At 36.4% G+C, this 22217-nt stretch overlaps 1 protein-coding gene across 1 annotated transcript in view; it reads right to left on the bottom strand.

The window, feature by feature from the left end:
- LOC135217037 (epidermal retinol dehydrogenase 2-like) overlaps nt 1-22217 on the bottom strand; it is a 46294-nt gene that overhangs the window by 2778 nt on the left and 21299 nt on the right. Inside the window, exon 8 of the mRNA XM_064252633.1 lies at nt 21978-22103. Within this exon, the coding sequence (XP_064108703.1) occupies nt 21978-22103 (126 nt within the window). The remainder of the gene's footprint in view (nt 1-21977; nt 22104-22217) is intronic.

The raw sequence follows: 22217 nt of genomic DNA, 5'->3' as shown, positions 1-22217 counted from the left end.
AAATCATCACCAAGAAGAACAAACGTGCTTTGTAAGACAATTGTGAGTAGCAAGTGTTTGCATATTAAGTTCATGTGTTTAGCTACTAGGTATGTGGGTTAGGCTATCAAGAGGAACAAGTACCTGTGAATAAGCTAAATTCTTTAAGAGTAGGACAACCTCGGAGTGGTAGCTACTACTAGTTGTGTTATTAGAGCGGGGTCCAGACTCCAGATGCCCCTAAAGCCAGGTCAGGGAGCCACGGAACCCATAAACCGATATTGGAAATAGGCAAAGTTCTGGATAGGTCAATGAGTGGCATTCTAGGAAAAACTAGTTCCTGGATCCTAAGCTTATTTCCTTGTTAGTTTTACTCATTATTCAGTTTAACTTTGTTAGTACTTAAAACTGTTTACAGGTATTCTCCTACTTATGGAAAAATCATATCTCGAATATACCCTAGCCTACACTAGGGTAATTTGCACCATCTCTACATATAGGGTAGCCTAGCCTACACTACTTTATACATAGGTATACAGCATAATAATTATTAGTTTCAGCATATTTTCTAGGTTCAATGTAGGCTATGTGTGCTTATGAAAATTCAGTACGAAGTAATTGAATAAAATTAAAGTGTTGGCCTAGTGTAGACATACGAATACAGTAGCGTAGCCTACAGTATTCTCTATATTACACATGCGGTATAGTAATTTATTAATTGATATAAGCCAATTCTGGAGGTTCAGTGCATTCTGACTATGATATATTAGTAGAAAAAAAAATTGGACACAAAACGAGAATCAGTCAGACATCTGTACAATTGAGTGATGTCAGGCTGCTGATGGCTGCATATAATTATGAAATAAGTTCTACACCACTTCACTGTATCCAATAATATTGTAGGTATTCTTGTATTATGTATTGCATTATAAAATACTAACTTAAAGGTAGTGGTCAATGTTTTGATTTAGAAATCAGTTGGTGCCCTGCCCATACAAGTTTATTTTGCCATATTTAGGGTAAAAAACCGCATGGTACAGGGGTGGACCATGTACGATCAATGTGTACAACCCCAAGAAAAGTACATTATAACGCGTCCTGACATCGGAGATGGGCATCAGACGCAACTTCTTGTTGGTGAGAAACGGAGCTAAAGACCTCTACTCCGGTGTCAGGACACGTTATATGTACTTTTCTTGGGTTGTACACATTGATCGTACATGGTCCACCCCTGTACCAAGTGGTTTTTTACCCTAACTCAATTGAGCAAATTTTCTAGCTTCTAGTTAGCATAAATGAATTTCCAGATATTTACTTATATGAGACAAGGTCATTTTTCGTTAGACAACGTGTTTAAGTTGAAATATGACTTGAATACATTTGTTGTGAACTAAATTATTTTTTTCATTAAAAGATTGCATCAGGGGCATGTTTTTTTGTGTAAAAAAAAATTACATGATTCCATTCACTATTTTCACTTGGTTTCAGCGTAATACAAGCTTTGCATTATCTTTTATTGGTCTAAAAAAAACTGTAAAATGTGTTATTTCAAGCCCAATAGTTTTGATAAAATGATTTTCTCTCAATTTTATCTACGGTTGTGTTTGATGGCACAATTTTATCTATGGTTGTGTTCGATGGCACAAGTTTACAGGAGTTTTATCCTTGTTGCTATTGCATGATAGTCATTTTAGCAGTATATTTCCTTGCTGAGCTTTGATCTATAGCAAATAAACTTTCTGCATAAAAACAGCATTCATATGAATACATATCACATTTATAACATGACTGCGGTAATTGACTTACTATCATTCTGTTGTTTCATGACTTCACATTTACATTTACACAATTATAACGTTAAAACAATACCTTCATCATTCTCTTTTGCTGTTTTCAGACTTTTTTAACTAGAAGACGGGATAAATTTAGGCTATTGTAATTTGGTCTCTCTCGCTCCCTGAGTGTACTCTGCTGCCTGCGTCCATTGTGAGTGAAATTTTAAAATAATTTCAAAATATTGTCGTATCAGTATTAATTGTTAACCCCATCGTAAAATCGGATTATCATAGGACAAATTATTGTAACTTGAACACTACCTGTATTTTAATTCATGTCTATTGTCCTTTCTGCAACAATAGTAACCCCCCAAAATTAAAGAAGTTTCCAAATTAGATATAACACAATATTTCTACTTTAATTTTAAACCAACCCCCTTTCATTTCTTTTTCTTAATATAACTGAGGCAGGGCAGGGCGAATGCTACTTAGCTTTGAAACCATCCATCGCTTCCAGGTATAAGAACATTCTTAATTTTGTGGGCTATCCTTATGTATTCCCCCAGTTTTCTGTTAGGGGATTTCCATGTCTATATTTACGTCCTGATCTGTTTTTTTAATTGATTTACACATGAATAAATGTTCGGTGATGTCCTCCTCCACTGCATATATCACAGACCTCGTCCTGAAATTTACCCAAGAAGCTAGCCTTTAAGTTCAACATATTCAGTCTGGCTTTCATTATGATACATGCCTCCTTTGTTTCCAGTTCCCTTATGTTTTTGTTTTCCTCAGCTTCTTTATTTCTTTCCTCTTTTGTTTGAAAGTCTCAGATATCTTGATTAATTCTTATCTTTATTTCCTTATTCAGTGCTTTTTTGGCATACCTCATTCCATTAATTTCTATACGTATTATATTTGGTACATGTGTTCACCAAGCTTTTTGTCCAACATTGTCCATAAGGGGCTCTTAATTGCTCTTCTACTATTTCTTTGATTGATCTTTGTTTTGAAAAACCTGCACATATACTGCTCATCCTGATCTCTGCTTGCTCTTTTATTCTGGTTCATAGTCAACGTGTTTCATTTCTTGGTACCTTTTTTGGCATATCTCATTCCATTTATTTCTATAATATATTTGGTACATGTATTCACCGAGCTATTTGTCCAAAATTGTCCATAAAGGGCTCTTAATTGCTCTTCTGCTATTTCTTTGATTGCTTTTTTTTTTTTTTTTTTTTAAACCTGCACATATACTGCTCATCCTCATCTCTGCTTGCTCTTTTATTCTGGCTCATAGTCAACATGTCTTATTTCTTGGTACCTTGCCTTTCCATTTATTATAGCCCTATTTTGGCTTCTGATTCTGTGACTGTATTTACAGTTTCTACCATATTTGCAGTGCCCCTCTTTGAAACGCTTACATTCTCATCTTTGGTCTACCTAATTTTGTCGTACTATAGTCCTATTCTGGCTAATGACTCTGTGCTGTATTTACAGTCCTGTCATATTCACATATAACCCTCTTTGTAGAACTTATATACTGTCCTTTGGTTTACCTCTTTTTCTGCCCTGCCTGTTCTGGGATCTTTTATAAATTCTGCTTTTCCACTTGTGCTGGTACTCACAAGTCTCCTTTCTTGCACTTTCCTGTCATAAGTGCAGGTACTCACAAGTCTCTCCTTTCTTGCACTTTCCTGTCGTAAGCGCAGGAACTCACAACAGTCTCCTTTCTTGCACTTTCCTGTCGTAAAGAACCTGCACTCTGCTCTTGTTAGCTTATCCTTATCTTTAGGTGCACTTTGATTTTCCCAACCCCTCTGTTAATCGTGGTCCCTGTTCAGGGCTTCGCTATTCAAGCATTGCTTGTTGTCAGGGTTAGGTGAGTTACTCTCTAGTCTTGACATTATTTTAGTGGTCCTTTCCTTGATTGTACCTTGTTTGTTTTCCATATTCTTCACTAGGTTTTCATTTAGGGTTTTCAGGTCCTTCCATGAAGCTCCATTGAGTTGCTGACTGTCATGTTTTCTGCAATTTCTCTGTTTCTCCAATTGCTTTTTCTAATTTTTCTTTGTAATGATCTGCAATCTTCTTTGAGTAACTTTAGTTCACCAATTGATTTATTCTCCATTTTTACTTTCTCTGCACTTTTTATTCCACCTCCAACACCATATTTCCAAAATTCTTGGTGATCTGGGATTTTTCCTCTATCCTTTCTCATAGCAATTTCCTCATCCTGACTTATTGACCCTTTTTGCATGTACCCTCCATTACATTCTATACAAATACTAGTGTTTTCTTCCTCTTAGCATCTCATGCAATACCTATATAAGCTTGTTTTCAGCAATTTCTCAGTTTCTTCAATTGCTTTTCTAATTTCTCTGTATGAATCTGCAATCTTCTTTGAGTAACTGCAATACCAATCTAGGCCTTTTTCCTTTTCTGTCATTTTTATCGACCTCAAGAAATTCTTCATTCGAGGCTTGATTTTAGGCCTGTGCAGAACAATTTTTGCATTTATCACACTTGGCTTTCGTCTTCTGGGCCAAGCTGGACCTTGCAATTGCCCACATGGGCATGACTCCTTCCTATCACTTGTTGATTCCTTGTGGGTGGATGTAGCTAAAAAATCATCGTCGTGGTCTAAATCTATTAGCTTACTGTTGTCATGAGGCCGACCTTTTGAACATTCTTTGATGTCTAACAAGGGAGACGTCACTCCTCTAGAGTTTTATCTATTGCTTCTTTTACTTTGGCCTTTTCTGGAATTCATTCCGACTTCAATTTCCATGACCTGTTGTTTTCCACCTTCCACCATGTTTGTTTCCCTGACCTGGCTGATGTCTCCACCAACAACACAACTGTACCTTACCTTTCAATCCAGATCTGAACTCTCCTCTGCTAATTAATTTACATCACACCTCCCCATAGTTGCTTTGCCATCCATAAAATTGGTACCCACTTTCAATTAGGACAACAAGCCAAAAAATAAGCTTTCCCACACCATATCTTGATATTTTTCTGTCTCAGGTCCCCTGTATGTTCAAGAATTGTGAAGCTGGGGTTTGTTCATTATGGCAAGTACATGGACCTTGAATCGTCATGCAAAAAGAAAATTTAAGGACTATAGAGAACTTTGCATGGGAAATAAAAAAGCTACTGTAGAAAAATAATTCACATACACAGGCAACTAGTGGTGAAATTTTTAGCAACGAGGATGTGAAAAATATAGTCTTCTAGCTACTAATTGCTTGGCAATCTGTGTGTGTGTGTGGGGCTATCAACCTTTTTTCTTTTGCTTATACAGATTTCCAAAGAGTATCTGTTGACAGTTTCCTCAAATTTTTCAGTAAATTGAATATTGTAAATCAGTTGTACCTGTGTGTAACCAATAAAATCAGCTTTTATTTCCTGTGTTGGTGAAGCTATTTATGAAAAGAGATTTGTGCTAACTACATTTAAATTAACACACTTCTGTTTAGATATTGGAAAATATTGATTTCTTTTTCAGTCTTGCGACCTCTTATGGTGGAAGTGATGCGACCTCGTGATGACAATGACAAAATTGGAAAGTAGGGTGCAAGATCAGCAGAAGTCACTAGAAATAATGATAGGTACCATCGAAACATTTGAAAACAAACTCAGGGCTGCTGCACCACTGGACCTGATTTATCCCTGGGGCTGGACGGATTGCTACCAATACAAAGATATGTAGACTTTGAGGACTTTGAACAACAGATAAATGGGGACAGTCCCTTAGAAAGTCACTGGTAAGCTACATGTCAGTTACCGTGATATGCACAATGATGTTTATTATGCTTCAGTAACTGAAAACTTTTACGTTTGACATTACTTAAAGATAAGAAAAGGCCATAGTATGTAGAATGATTTCATTACTAATAATTATCAAAAACTTTCGTATAACCACTCTTATTGAATGTTATTTCTAGGTACATAGACTCTAGATTCTTGGGGGAGCAACCGTCAGCAGTCAAAACCATGATTGACTTCTGCATGACAAGTGGACTATAGTATGAGTTCAACCAGGGAAGGTCGTCTTGGCTGGAAGACGAAAACAAATAATACATGCAAGAAAGGGTTCAAGAACACGACATTGTGTTGGAATTATAATAAGTGAGTGCTGTATAATGCTGTTAGGTGTAGGGTATGGCTTTTGCAGTGTGTAAATTGGCACTTTGTAGAACTGCCTATTGCTAGCTTTTAGATGGGGATGCAGGTGCAGTGAAGTGCCATGGATGCTGGTAGATAGTCAAAATATAAGTACTGTATGTGAAACCTTCAAAACATGAGTTGCATTTGTATTTCATCCACACATTCAGTAACGTTTAAAAGTAATGCAAAGTAATCCATTATAAAAGTGCAGTGTAATGTTAAAGCACAGAAACCATAAGTGCCATTATCATTTAGCCTTGGCAGGGGTTAACACCAAAATCAAATCCCACAAAGTTAAAAATGACTTAAACCTTAATTGTTAACCCTTTAAATGAATTAATACTTTGACATCAAAACTTCTAAAGTTGGATACTGCCATAGCCTCTGTACCAATGTCTTCCACTGTCTTGGATTTGAGTTCACTTGCTTGAGAGTACACAAAGTTGCACCATTTTTTTCTTGTCCACTTTTACCTTCCTGTATAGGGTTACTTTTCCACTACTCGACCCCTTGGGTTCAGAGGTTTATGCTTTTCTAACTTAGATTTTAACTCAAATTGTAATAATAGTGGTATAAGTAACTGAATATAAAGGCTTTTATATTGTTGGACTATGTGTAGTACTGCATATATGCAATTTTACTAATATTGATTATCCTTTTCAGATATTCTGGTGAACAAGACAATTATCAACTGATGAAACTGAAGTAGGGAAAACTATGATGATTTATCTAGGAAAAGACCAAAAGACTTGCGCAGTCAGCAAAGTCAAGATGAGAATCCCAATTCATCTCAACCTAATTCTGGTGGGGATCCTGAAGGAATATGATATAGAGCACTTTTGCTGACTGTTGTCGAGGAAATTATAAATATTCATGTAATTTGTTTATCACTCAAATTTATCTTATTATTTTCAGTCTTTTGATTAGATTTTTATATTTAAATGAATAATTTTTATTATGTTTAAATGAATAATTTTATGTAGAGACGTATCATTCTTTTCTGTCTAATGTTTGTTGTGACTTCATGCAAGATGCTACATCCATTTATCTCTTACATACAGTGCTGTACTTAATGAATGGCAATTTTTGTGTTCCTGCAGTACTTTTTTTTTTAATTAAATGGATGTACCATCTTGCACAAAGTCACATCAAACATTACAGTATCCATGAATATTTATAATTTTTCCTTGACTATATCATCAGCTAGCTTTTGTAAAATATTGTATATAGAAATCGATATATTAAACAATTAAGGAGAGTTTTATGTAGTATGAGAATGCAGTGGGTGTTTTCATGTATATATATGGTACTAGTTACTGCAACTGTTTTGTTAACCATTTTTTGCCTTCTAATAAAAATTTAATTGTGACTATGTATTTTGATGTTAAACACCAGTATAATGGAATCCCATTTTTTTTTATGTGTTAACGCATTTATTGAAATTATTGTTTACATGACAGCCACAATACTTGATCACAGAACAGTTTTTAAAAGAGTATTGATTTGTTTCTATTGACTGATATATGTTTGCATAAAAGTGTTTAAATTATTTTCAAAAATAATTTTGTCAATACCTAAATACTTGCCACATCACCCTATACTACTTTATCAAAATAAATTTAGATGAATATTGCAACATACAGATACATAAGGGTATACGTTTTGTCCGAAGACTATGAAAGAAATGTTTTATATCTATGTACATCACCCTGTTGTAGCTAAAGTTTGAAAATAAACTATACAATGTTTTATGCATGTAACTATAGTGCTGATAAAAAGTAAAGTAAGGAGATCGAGCTTCTAACATTTCTTCCAGTGGGGTTCCGATCACATGTCTGACCTCTGAACAAAACTGCCAAAGGATTCAGTTTTTTCATTGTATAGTTTATTTTCAAACTAGATACAGCAGAGTGATGTACATAGATATCACATTTAATTCTTTCATATCATGCATTGGAATTATCTGGCAATCCATAATGAAACATAAATTGGATACTGGTAATCGTACCAGTATCTGCCCAAAATAGGAAAGTTGGAAGTCCAGAGTTGTTTCACTACTGGTCCAACACACGCATTGGCGTGATTATGGATTGCATGTATTGTCCCAACATTCTTACAACACAGTTCCATTAAGGGCCCGGTGTGCAAACGGATAATGGATATGAATTGGACCGATGCTAACTGATCATTTGTACCAATGCCCGAAAAAGTCTGGATCTCCGGCAATGGGTCAATGTATGACCAATACTTGTGTGTTTTGCTGGGTTATTGCTCCTCAAGTGAGGCCATTGACCAGCACTACCTTTAGAGATGTAGTGACATCACTCCCAGCATTCTCTCAGCTTGACGTCTTCCTCCTGTCATTGTGACATCCTCCCATTCTGCTATGACGTCATTGCTTGCTCTTGCTGAGCCATCAGAGACATTGTTTCAAACCGTGTTTGAAAGGCTGGACTCACCAAGGACTTTGTGGCTTCGTCTAATGTGAGTGAAAGGAGCACATCACCATCTTCCAACATGGCCGTGTTTCTTCCTTACATGTACGTGTTTGTGAAGTTGGAAGGGAGATACAAGAAGGGAAGGCATTGCCGACTTTCCTACATGGCTGTGTCTCTTCCGTATGCATGAGCAATGCATTGTAAACTTCGCTTCATGGCCATGTCTCTCCCTTATGTGTACATGTTCATGATCATGGAGATGGGGTGCGTTAGAGGAATTCTTCACCATCTTCCTTCCATGGCTGGGCCACTCACTCCCTTGCTGACGATGGGAGTGTTAATAGTACTTTGCCATCTTCCTTATGCACTCGTGACACCTCCTTACACATATGTGGTTGTGATTTCAGTGGTGCTAGCCCCTTAGCCCGTTCCTGTTCCAGTCCATCGGAAGGATGATAAAGGCACTGATTAAGAAGTCGAAGGTATCTTCTACGAAGTTGTCTGCTCCTTCCAAGTAGTCTTCTCTCTGTGAGGTTGCAGTTGACGGTTGAAAGTGTGAAGCATCTTTGGTACATGGACGTGTTTCTTGTTCTCCTATTAGAGACCAGAATCTTAGGAGTCAGTCTTTTCGACGTCGTTCCTTGTCTCGAGAACATGGGCGGTCGTCGACTCATGGATGCGAACTTGACTCGTCGCACATCCACATGTGATTTGTCCTGCGAACATGTACATGGTTCGTCCTGTGGACATGTACGTGATTCGTCTCATGAACGTGTGCTTGGTTCATCGCAGATCTCAAAGATTCCTTGCTATACAATCCGATTGTTTTAACTGGTATCCAGCTGGCGTGAGAAGATTTATCCTATAGTTCAGGCCTTAGGTTTGTTAGCTTTGAAAAATACAAAATGATTAAAAACTTGTCATTTTTAAGAAAAAATTAAAACCTGTTCTATGCAAATTTCCGTGGTGAATGCATGTCACCAAGTGTAATGGTAATTGCTGTATAGCAAAGAAAGATAAAGGGAAAGGAAAATGCATCTTTGAGAAATTCTGCAGCAAGGAGGCATTCGTGCCCGTGTTGGAGGCGCCTGTTCTCATGGTTGTACTGGAATCGTCGGGCATGTTGTGGAGCGCAACAAGCGCCTAAGTGTCGTGAGAAATGCAGTGAAATATGATGCAATATTCCGTCGAGATTCTTCTAAATCGTTCCCGTAATCTCAGGAGTCTGTAGCGCTCGCCGTAGGCTCCACCCCCAGAATGCCGTACAAATATGACGGACGAAGTAGGGGAAGCCAGATCATCAGTTAGTCACACAGAGAGATCCTCAGTAAGAGCCACAGATCAGATTATCAGTGAGAGATCAGCAGCAGAGATCGTCAGAGAGAGATAAGAGAAGAAGGAACCAGGACGAAGGATCAGAGGAAAAGTCACTCGAGAGTTGGTTGAATTCTGGTCAAGTCGTCTTCAGGAGTGGACGACCGAGTTATTTCGACGTTGAGCGAGACTTCAGAGAAGAGACGTTCTGCTAGAGGTTTTGGGGAGTTCCTGCCTTTCAAGTATCAAGAGTAGACATTATTTTCTGCAATACGGAGTCAAGAAGACATCTGCAATTGCAGTTCTCCTTTTGTGAAGCCATTACTTCAAGTTGCAAAACGCCTGCAAGTACTTTCATTACCTCACTGTTCTCCCAGTTCATGCAGTGTAAGATTTTACCTTTTTTATGTGAATAGGAGAGACCATTCTGCATTTATCTTTGTTAGTGAGCTTGTAAATAAACCGTTGTTGTGTTAGCGTTTCTTTCTATATTCGTATCCCCAGTTTCAACTGTTGGTGTTGAATTTTTTTTGCTTATTTCATATCGAACATGTAGCGGACCTCTCTCTCGGTTCGTAACACCAAGCATAAAGATCTGTATGTTCTGATATCTGAGGCTTAATCAATATACGTACAGGCAGTCCCTGACTTATGATGGGTTCGGCTTACGGTGTTCCAAGGTTACGACACTTTTCAATTAGATTTAACAGAAATTATTTCCAGGTTTACGATAAATGTTTCAGGGTTATGGCACAATGACGCCGATCTGACAGAAGAAATATATTAACAACGGGAGCGTCGCCCCCGCTATTTTCCCATTTGGTAGGCGTTTAGCCATAGTGGAAGGCGAACTGGTAACACTCTCTCTCTCTCTCTCTCTCTCTCTCTCTCTCTCTCTCTCTCTCTCTCTCTCTCTCTCTCCATTCCATCAAGTCATCAAATCAGAGTCAGAACTACAAAAATATACGTTTATTCAAAGCAAAGTACTAATTGAATAATTCAGGTTCTCGCAGGATAATTAACCCTCTTATGCCAACTGGACATATTTTACGTCTACATTTTTTTGTCTCCCGTGTGCCGACTGGACGTATTTTACGTCGACTTACAAAAGTTTTTTTTTTAAATTCGCGGGAAAATACTTATAGGCCTACCAGCCTGAAACTTTTGAATCACGCACCTTGGGGGATGCTGGGAGTTCACGGATCAAGGTGTTGTTTTGTTTACAATCGTTACGCAGGCGCGCAAGCGCGAATTTCTTTCTTGGCGCACTAAAAAGTATCTGTGACACATCTCGGAAATTATTTCGTCACTTTGACATAATTTTTGTACCATTGTAAATTAGCCATTACATGAAGTATTATATATGGAAATGTGCACATTTTTATGTAGAATACAACAATAAAATACTCATGATTGTAGCTTTTATCAGTTTTGAGATATTTTCATATAAATAACGATAACCAAAAATTGCCAAAATTTCAACCTTCGGTCAACTTTGACTCTACCGAAATGGTCGAAAAACGCAATTGTAAGCTAAAACTCTCATATTTAGTAATATTCAATCATTTACCTTGGGAAATTTTGCAACTAATTGGAAGTCTCTAGCACAATATTTCGATTTATGGTGAATTTATTAAAAAACTTTTTCCTTACGTCCGTGCGGCAACTCTTCCGAAAGAAATCATACATGCGATTGTGGTAATGTTTGCACCATTTTAAAAATTAGCCGTTATATAAAGTTTTATATATGGAAATGTGCGCAATTTCATGCACAATACAACTAAAAACAACCCATGGTTGTAGCTTTTATCAGTTTTGAGATATTTTCATATAAATAACGATAATTCCCAAAATTTCAACCTTCGGTCAACTTTGACTCTACCGAAATGGTCGAAAAACGCAATTTTAAGCTAAAACGCTTATATTCTAGTAATATTCAAGCATTTACCTTCATTTTGCAACAAATTGGAAGTCTCTAGCACAATATTCCGATTTATGGTGAATTTATGAAAAAAATAACATTTTCTTTACGTCCGCGCGGTAACTTCCGAAAAAATCATACGTGCGATTGTGGTAATGTTTGCACCATTTTAAATTAGCCGTTACATAAAGTTTTATATATGAAAATGTGCGCAATTTCATGTAGTATACAACAAAAAATAATTGAAGGTTGTAGCTTTTCTCATTTTTGAAATATTTGCATATAAATCAAGATAAATAGAAAAAAAACCACGTTCGGTCAACTTTGACTCTACCGAAATGGTCGAAAAACGCAATTGTAAGCTAAAACTCTTACAGTCTAGTAATATTCAGTCATTTATCTTCATCTTGAAACAAATTCGAAGTCTCTAGCAAAATATTTAGATTTATGGTGAATTAAAAAAAAAAATCTTTCCTTCCCTCAGCGCGCGAATTCTCCGCCACAAATCTCCGAAATGCGTACGTACCATTCTCGGAATATTTGCTCCGTTTCATATCAGGCATTTCATAGAGTTTTATATATGAAAATGTGCGCAATTTAATGTAGAATAAAACGAAAAATATTTGAAGGTTGTAGCTTTTCTTATTTCCAAAATAATTGCATATAAAAAATATATATATAAAAAAATTTGACATTCAGTCAACTTTAACTCGTCAGGTATGGTCAAAAACTGCAATTGTAAGCTAATACTCTTACAGTATAGTAATATTCAATCATTTGTCTTCATTCTGAAAGAAATTGGAAGTCTCTTGGACAATATTTAGATTTATGGTGAATTTTTGAAAAAAATATTTGTTTACGTCCGCGCGTTACGAATTCATGCATTATTTTGTGATAATATTTTCTCTGTGTTGCTTTTATTGTTTTACAATGTGTTATATACCAAAATGATCGCAATTTAGTGTACATTATAACGAAAAAAAAGTAACTCGTTATCTTTAACCGTTTTGCGCACAGCGCGATTTGAATACAATTATACGTGAAATTTCGTTTTTGCGCTATCATATATCGCATTATTTATATATGATAATGATAATTTTTTTCATTTCTGAAGGTTGCATACTAAACTTCAGCCAATGACAAAAAAAAGGAGCCAAAAATGAACTCTTAATCTTGAAAAATAGCGCGCTGTGATTTTTTGAAAAAAATATTTTTTCCGCTTCCGCGCTCACTCTGAAACACCTCCGGCACATGGGAGAATTTTTTTTTTACCGCTTCGGCGTAAGAGGGTTAATAGAATGATTCATAGATCAATTAACTCAGATAACCCCCGGTAAATAATAGTCTTAATCAGTAATAGTCAAACACCAATTATCTCCTCCAAAATATTATAGTCCCCTCCACTAAAATACCTAGTCCCCTCCACTAAAATACCTAGTCCCCTCCACTAGGACACATAGTCCCCTCCACAAGATCCGCCTGTTTAAAAGATAGGAGAACACACTAGTGAGCACACACAATTGTAAAAAAGTCAAAAGATTAAATGAAATAGAACATCTTTACAAAATGTCAAAAACAGAGTAAGCCACATCTTTGGCTAAAGCACATTGACTACACATTGTAGAGCCATCCAGGCTCTTTCTCCCCAAGGCAGCCGTCTCCCCCATTGTGCCTAGGTACCTGCCGTTATGAACAAAAGAGGCGCACACATACAGACAAACTCACACCCTTCGTCCACACCCAGAAACTGCTTTCAACTGGTTTCAAAGTCACCTCTCGAACTCACACACCTACAGGACGACCATTGACCTGCTTCGTAAGCATCTTAATGTCACACCATCCCAGAAAAGAATTATCAGCTTTCTTAAGCTGTCGCTCGGACTCTGTCTCCATGGGAAGTTAAAAATGATAAGTCTGTACATTCCTCCTTTTTACATTTTTACAGATTAGCTCCGCCACCATCCTGGCTAGCCCCAGCCTAGCCACAGGCCACATAAAAAACAGCTCAATATATAAAACAAACACATTGGCTGGCTCATTAAACACAAAATATAGTAGTAACTGCACATCTCTGGCAGCACAAAGTAATGTATCATGCTTCATCTCCAAAAACAATTGGGTGTAGAAACTTTTTCTGCATCTTGGATACTTGAATCTCCCTCTTTGTCTGCAACTGCTTGCACAGACTCATAGCACGCTAAAGGAAGGCGAAACATCTCCCAGCGGAAGACATCCAACGGTTTCTGTAGACCCAAAAGCGCTGTAGAACTCTGTAGACTCGTAGAAACTTCTCATAATTAGGCAAACGACAGCAACATCTCTGCAATGGCTGGTGGGCATCTTGCTAGCGTCGGGGAACGATGATTATGGGGTGTTTAAGTATGTCAGTCAAGTCATCGGTCAATCAAAAAAAGAAAATTAACTCCAAACATACTACTTCTATCAAATAATGACTTCAAAAATTCCCAAAAATACTAACTGAACATCTCCCAATTAACTCCATTAATATGACCACTAAACTAATTTCTAACTTCAACTCGAGAAGGAACTCCATATGACCACTAAATCATAAGTCATTATCACAACCCCCAAAGTAAATATTAAGTTCTCTAAATTAATTCTCCAATAATAAAAAAAAAAACTTCCCCAATTCACAAATCAGCACACACAATCCAGGGCTCACAGTAACTCCACAGACTTCTGCACTCACGTTTCAAACTTGCAAATTCTCAAGAAAAAGAAAAGAAAAAGTAATGAGCCCCCTCAAAAAAAAAAAAAAATCACGTAACAAGCCCAGCCCCAAAATTATCACAAAAAAAATGTTCTCTCAAGCTCTGATATTTCAATAACCCACAAAATCAGTAAAACTCTTCAATGTCTGACCGCAAAAACCCTTACTGCTCACGTAATTAATTTCAATGAGACTTAATGTCAAACGCCCATTTCATGCAATTCACAAAGTCTTACAAATTAAATCTCCCGTCCAAAAAGAAAATGCTATTTAAAGCTCAATCCCCAATTACATCTCTCATAGGAAAAGAAAAAAAAAGGAAAATAAAAAAAAGATAGCAAGAAGTGAACTTCCCCCATCACAAAGCACATAAAATATGCATGATATACACAACCCCACGTTTTCCCCAACAAATGCAATATTTATAGTTATGGAATTTTTGCCATCGCAACTATCCATGCTATCGGACACGGCCAGAAAGCAATCCCTTACACGTGCATTTTCATGAAATGCTATGGTCAACATTTCCAGATATTGCAAAAACTCTGAGCAATCACCACTAGAGGAAAAGAGTCAGCAACCAGACTCATCACAGCATTTTCAGCAAAAATCCACCTACGGACACGTCAGGTGCTCGAACTGCAGCATAAAAATGTCTAGTCAGACTCGCAACTTCAGAAACCCATGATTCTCAAAAAAACGTTCTATACTGACACCAAGTAAGCACATTTCACAAAATTATCTCCAGGATATGACTAAGGTGTTCAAAATTTGTCTCGAAGACATAACTCTCACATGATACTGCCCAATTATATAAAAAAAAATTCACCTATTCGGGATAAAACTACGGTAAACTCACAATTCGGCAATTATATGCCTCCAAAAATAGCTCTCTGGTGAACATAAAAAATGCAACATCTCCATAGGACCACAATGCAGTAATGCCACTCGCTTCCAATTAGTCACAAAACCAAAAAGAACCACAGAACTCTTCTCTTGGCTCGTAAAAACTCCAGGAATTCAACTAAAAAAATCATAACCACAAAAAAGGTCACCCCCAAAGATTAATGCCATCCACATATATATAAATCACCATCTTAATAATAACACCACCCCAGTGATGAAAATATTTCCTTCATTTAATTAATAACCACACCACCATATTCCCTCTTATTTCACCAATAACCCATGTTAATAAAACGACCACTCCAGTAACAAAAAATATTCACCTCTTTTTCGGCAAATAAAAAAAAGACTTGCCTCCAAAATTATATCTCCAAGCAGGATAACAAAAATGTAATTCCACCTCCAAAAAAATGCACTCAAAGCATCTAGCTGACACACTAAAAAAATATTGCCCCAAGTCTCCTCAAAAAGGTGTCTCCATTTGCAACAAAACTGGCTGCAAAATAATTGAACTAAACATAGCTCTCACCACCAACAAAAAAAAAAAAAAAATATCAAATGGCCAAAAATATTATATCTCAAATTATTATCTCCAATTCTCCAGGAAAATAACCCAATGTTATAGTCAAAAACTATAAACTCTCTGTTTAGCATAACTGCTGAAAAAGGGCAAAACTCAGCAAATAAAATTGCCCAGGAAATTCTAGAAAAAATCACCAATGTGCCACAACTCATTATAACAAAACTCCAAATTCAAAGTGTCTAAGCAAAGACTTCTCCATATACACTACGACATAGGCCACTAGAAACTTAACCAAGTTTCCTACCTCTGGCAATATTGTCACAAATGCAACAAAGGTATTGTGCAAGAAACCCACAACTTCACGAACACAAATATCCAGAAAGAAAAAAAATGTAGTGCCATTACATATGCATTAAAAAAAAATGCAAAAATTCTCCCATAAATCTCTGCAGTATCAAACAACTGAAATTATAAACACGTTCCTGAACAATGACTCCAAGTCACGAACAGAGATTTAAAAAAAAAATTCACACAAACTGGAGAGAAAAATATATTCAAACTCGCCCATGATAAAAAAAACTTGTGTCAGCGATGGGTAACATCCAAAAAAGGAAAAAAGTAAAATCAACGGCGCTGTTAACTATCCCCGTGACTCATGTGATGTCAAGCAATTTCCTGCTGAACTCATAAAAAAATAGAAAAACAACAAATGTGTCGTTAGTTCCTCCCAAATCCACAAAAAAAAAAAAACACCCTTGATAGCATTACAACACACATGTTAGTATATAAAAAAAAAATCACCAGTATTAGTATAAAAAACCTCACCAATGTTAATGCTCGCCCATTCACCAAAAATTTAGCACAAAATTCACCAGAAGTTCAGCAAAATTCAGCACAATTCACCAAAAATTCAGCCAGATTCATCATCCACGAACCACTCACATATTCTCCAAAGTCATAGAAACTCAATAAATAATTAACCACAAAACTTCTCCCATAATTCATTGTAATGATCCTCCATAATATAATTATCTGTAATAATTATAAAATAATCTCCCATGAAATATCTCAAATAATGATAATTCTACTCAAGTACCTCCCGTAAAATATCTCCCATAATAATGATAATAAGAATTCTCCAGTAAAATATCTCAAGTAAGGGCATTAATATTGCCATTCCCCAGTATTTATCAATATTGCCACACCAAAACTCAACACCATTTCCCCAGTATACACCAAATACAACATGAGGCACCCATCCACCACCTGACAACATCACTCAGCTATCATCAGTCAGCACCACTCGGCAACCACCATCACTCAGCACCATTTTAAAGTAATCTCCCCAACACCAATCAAATCTCCATTAAAAAAAAATAACCTGTGTCCCCATTTATAATTATGCCTTCCAAAGCATAAGGAAAACTTAACCACATCCCATTTTCTCTTCACTCAAGAGAAAGAAAAATTCTTTCTAAAAAAAAAAAACCCTACGGGCATCTCACATCATCTCCCCAGTGGTTATCAGCTGATGTCCTTGGCACAAAGAAAAAATAAGTAGTAGTTCACCCCCACTAAAAAAAAAAAAAAAAAAAAACTTTACCCTCTCGGTCAAGCAATGCCCCCCCCCCGACCCCCCCCCCCCCCCCCCCCTGAGGCAGACCACTACTCGCCTTCCCCATGCAATACCCCTCTGGGTCAGCAGAAAATGCGCTGAGCGTGTAAGAACCAGTGGGCGCTCTATTTCCAGGCAAAAAATGCAATTCAAGCACACATATGCATTAAAACAGACGAATGAGTCTCCTTTGATATGTGCCATTAAAAAAACACATCAATTTCTACTCCTCTGGGGGAAAAAAATGTGGTATCCTAAACCAATCCCACAACTTGCAAAATGATTCAAAAGACCCCATCCCAGGCCTAAAAAAAAACACAGGCTCTTTCTCCCCAAGGCAGCCGTCTCCCCCGTTCTGCCTAGTTACATGTCATTATGAACGAAAGAGGCGCACACGTACAGACAAACTCACACCCTTCGTCCACACCCAGAAACTGCTTTCAACTGGTTTCAAAGTCACCTTCTCTCTAACTCACATACTTACAGGACGACCATTGACCTGCTTCGTAAGCATCTTAATGTCACACCATCTCAGAAAAGAGTTATCAGCTTTCTTAAGCTGTCGCTCGGACTCTGTCTCCATGGGAAGTTAAAAATGATTAAGTCTGCACATTCCTCCTTTTTACAAATATGACACCAAAAATGCAAAATAATCAATATTTGAATTTTTTTTATGAAAAATGCAAGAAAAATGCAGTTAGCATAGTTTTTAATACACCCAAAGCATTAAAAGTAAGGTTTTCTTAGGATTTTTGATGATTTTCCAGTTTACGACAATTTTCGGCTTACGACACATCTCTAGAATGGAACCCGTCATAAGCCGGGGACTGCCTGTATGTTAAAGGTAATATCCAAAACAATTCTCTCAACAGATTATAAATAATGTATTCTGCCAAGTGGATCATATTAACTTTGTGACAAACTAAGACATGGGACTAGGCAAACAATATATTCAATAATGACCTAAATCATAGTTACTTCTGTCTTGAATAAAGAAATCTTTTGAGAGACCTTATCTTAGAATATCAAGATCCTGTGAGCTAGCCGAGAGCCAGTGTGGGATCTATCATATAACAGGTAGAAGAAAAGATCTCTAGTATATCGTCAACTCTGCAAGCAAAGCATGGGGAAAGAAGCAGCAACACCCACATATGTATATCAAGATTTTACAGGTAAGATTACAACTTCGTGTTGTCTTAGCAAGATCAGGGTGGCAAACTGCTGCAGATATCAAATATTTTATGTAAACATAAAAAAGAACACGCCATTACCAAACTGGTTCATTTTGGTATCAGATTATTACTAAAGTCTTCCAGTTCCCTGCACTGAAACTTTTCATTTCTGCTTGACTTCTTACCTCACTCTCCCTCCCTCTCAAATTCTTAAAGCATTAAGTGTCACAAAAGGTTTCAAAATGTTTGTTATCCCTTCATTGCAATCGTTATTGTTTTTAATTAAGCATCTCCACTTTATTTTCTCAGAGTTAATAATCAGAATCCTAGACTAAGAAGTGTCAAAATTATCTTATTTTGGTTTTGCTCATGTTATTGACAATTTATTACTTTATTTATAAATATTTATGTAAAAAGGCTCAAGTGAAACACTATAGGTGGACTTGCGAAATCATATTGCTAGTACCCCTCAAATCTCATTTGGATCCATGTTCACTGATAATTCACACCTCTCAGCGACATTGAACTTGAGAAAACTGTAGTTTCAAAATAAACTCGATAATGTATTCGACCTCTGTTTTAAAGGAAACAAGGCAATCTTTGTGCAATATTTTAAAGATAACTAAAAAGAACAATTTCACAAAGATCTCGCTCAACAAACATTCTAAAAAATAAGCATCTAATTCACTTATTCTCGAAAACTAACAGAACAGTACTAAAGGGAATGAAGTGCACATTCACAAATCTGTATCACATAATTCACTCCGACACCTAGATATGTATCTGCAAACATTTGGCTTAATTAAAACAAAATAAAAAAAAAAAAATTAAAAAAATTTATGATTTAATTATTTGGATACTTACCTACTGTTAAAGTTAGCTTATTTCTTTGTGTCATTAGGTGCGATCGGCACTCAAATAAACAAAACAATGCTTAGCTGACCCACTAGGATCTGTAATCACCTATTTCCAACAGGTGGTGTTGTAATGTTAACGTTATTGTCAGAGTTCTTCATGACCACCCACCAAGATGTGGGCCCTGTAGGGAAGTAGTGCCACCAGTGCACCATAGCTCCAACCTCTTTTGTTCTTTACTGTACCTCCTTTAATTTTAACTTTTCTTGCATCTTTTTTTCCACCCTCTCCTAACAATGAAGTCATAGTGTAACTGTGTGGTTTATTATCTCCAATACCACAGTTTTTTCATAGATTCCTTCCTATTCTCAGTTTCTTATTTCGATAGATCTGCAAATCGGAGGATGTTAGCAATCAATCCCCCTTAATTTTCTTGATATGGCTGCTGCATGAATCTATATTTCTAAAGTCACTATATGCTGGGCAGTAACTCAAGAAATTTTCTCAAATTTTCAGTCATTTTCACAACACAAACATTTTGTGTCTTCCTCTTTTAACCCATTCCTATTGTTTAATTGTTGTGCGCTTAATTGAGCCTGTGATCAACTTAGAAAAACTGTTATCGTACGGTTTCTTCTGTCTTCCATAAATTTTGTTGTAGATTTTTACAGTTGTCTTTTGTCATTTATTTCTCTTGGCCTAATTTCTTTGTCTATCAATTTTTTTAACTGCTTACCTTTAATTGATTCAATTTTACTTCAATTTATGTTTACATAACACTTTCAGATACTCTCATTTGCAGAATCCAAGGTGTTTTCTTATTTTCATATTGGTCTATGTTTATTTCACATAGGAACCAATTTCCACCATTCTCCAGTGTATGCTTCAGATAAAACGGTTTATTCTTCATATCTCTTGAGTGGTAGGAAGAGGTCCCTATTTCAGGTCTTAAAGCTCAACTTGCTGTGTCCCTTGATGTCTTCAGCATCGTCCTGTACACTTGGTTGACTATTATTTGAAGTTCAAGTATATCTTTCTTGTAGTTTCATGACTTCCATGGCATACATGAAGGATGGCATATCTAATCCTTTCCAATACAACTTACCTATCTTCACCTGGTTATAGCTTTTACTATTGCATTAGTCAATGTATACCATCCGCTTTGCACTATTTCTTTCAGGTTGTTGAGTGTCACACCTACGTATCTTTTTCTGCTGAACTTTTTATTCCTTCTATGTGCGGCATATTTTCAACAGCGTCACTAGCTGAATATTAATATACGTAATTGATCTAGCCTTTATTTATATTTAGGCCACATTCAACTTGCTGTTTCCATAAGAATTCTTATGGCTTTTGATACTTCTTTAAGGGGGTGTACTAGCATTAATCCATCGTCAGCATCTAATAACACCAAGATTCTCATAATTTCATTCCTATATCCTTCCGTTGTATTTTCCAGTTTTTCGATAATCAATTAGCTTTCAGCTGTGTACCAAAGAAGAAATGTTAACCCATGTGGAAGGGTGGCCATGTTGTCAACTTGCAAATTTTTACACATATGTTGTGTGGTATGCTCACTTATTTTATATGGCACTGTCCAGGTTATCATTTATATAGCATAAATTTAGACATACCCAGATTTTATGTCAGTGAATGCCTTATGATCACGCATGATCTCGCATTCCAAGCACTATAATTTTTACAATGCAATTGTTTAATTTTTATCTGGCACCATCAGTCCAACAACGCTCACTTGACACAAACTTCACTCTTGAAGAGCACACTACTCTCTCTGGCTTATCTCGACATATCCTGTTATATCAAATACTACTGATGGCCTGAGAATTTTGGAGGTTACCTCTGATATGAATCTGATAATTTAAAAAGTATGAATTTGCCCCTTACAAAAATACAGTCTTTCTTGAAGTGCATATGAAGCAGTTCATTTGTGCTATCGCTTCTTAAGGACGGAAGCCATTGGAAAATATTACCATTATTATATAGTGTATATACATTGTATATATATTGAAATACTTCTACTTTATGATAGTGTAAATAAAAGCTGAATATATAGGCCTAAAGATTAAATGGTTATTAATTGCAAAATGAAAACTTATTTACTAAACAGTTCCAGACAATGTGACAGGTATGGAAATATCAAGACTACCTGTAAGCAGTGTCTAGTGTATCAAAATTAATTTGTGACATGATGGTACCATATTTTGAAAATCTTGTTTGTGTGTTATTAAATTATGAATTTCTCCCTACTGGAAAGTTTCCACAGTCTTCTAGTTAAGTCTCATTGCATTGACTAAAGGCCTACATGTGATCTTGATTATGTGTGCTACTTGGAGGTATCTCTCATTTTTCTATTATATCAACCCACACTATTTTCTGTGTTCATGTGAATGCCGCCACCACTGCCAACCAATAGATGCCAGTATGAGATTTTATTGCAGCAAAGAGGTTGTACTAATCATGAAATCTCATGTCCCTTGGTACATTTATAGTAACAGTCTGCATCTGTAAAAATCAGAGCATAATAAAAAAAAAAAAAAAAAGACGAATGACTGACTTGGAAAAGATCATGATGGGCTTCAGTTTCTCTGGTAAGAAGATTTCCTCTTGATTCCTCCTTACTCCTGTGATGATTCTTTTGGCAGCATCGGCTGGTTCTAAGATCTCAAACAGCCATGGAAATCTGGGTGGATGAACATGAACATTAATTATTGCAGGGAAAGTTAGGAATGGATGGAATTTTAACATAAAAATGAATTTCCTGAAAATTTTGTTGCATTCTTTTGTCAAATTTTAT

Source organism: Macrobrachium nipponense, chromosome 7 (genome assembly GCF_015104395.2).
Source record: "Macrobrachium nipponense isolate FS-2020 chromosome 7, ASM1510439v2, whole genome shotgun sequence".
In the NCBI taxonomy this organism is placed as follows: Eukaryota; Metazoa; Arthropoda; class Malacostraca; order Decapoda; family Palaemonidae; genus Macrobrachium; species Macrobrachium nipponense.
This window is presented reverse-complemented; position numbering and strand designations above follow the sequence as displayed.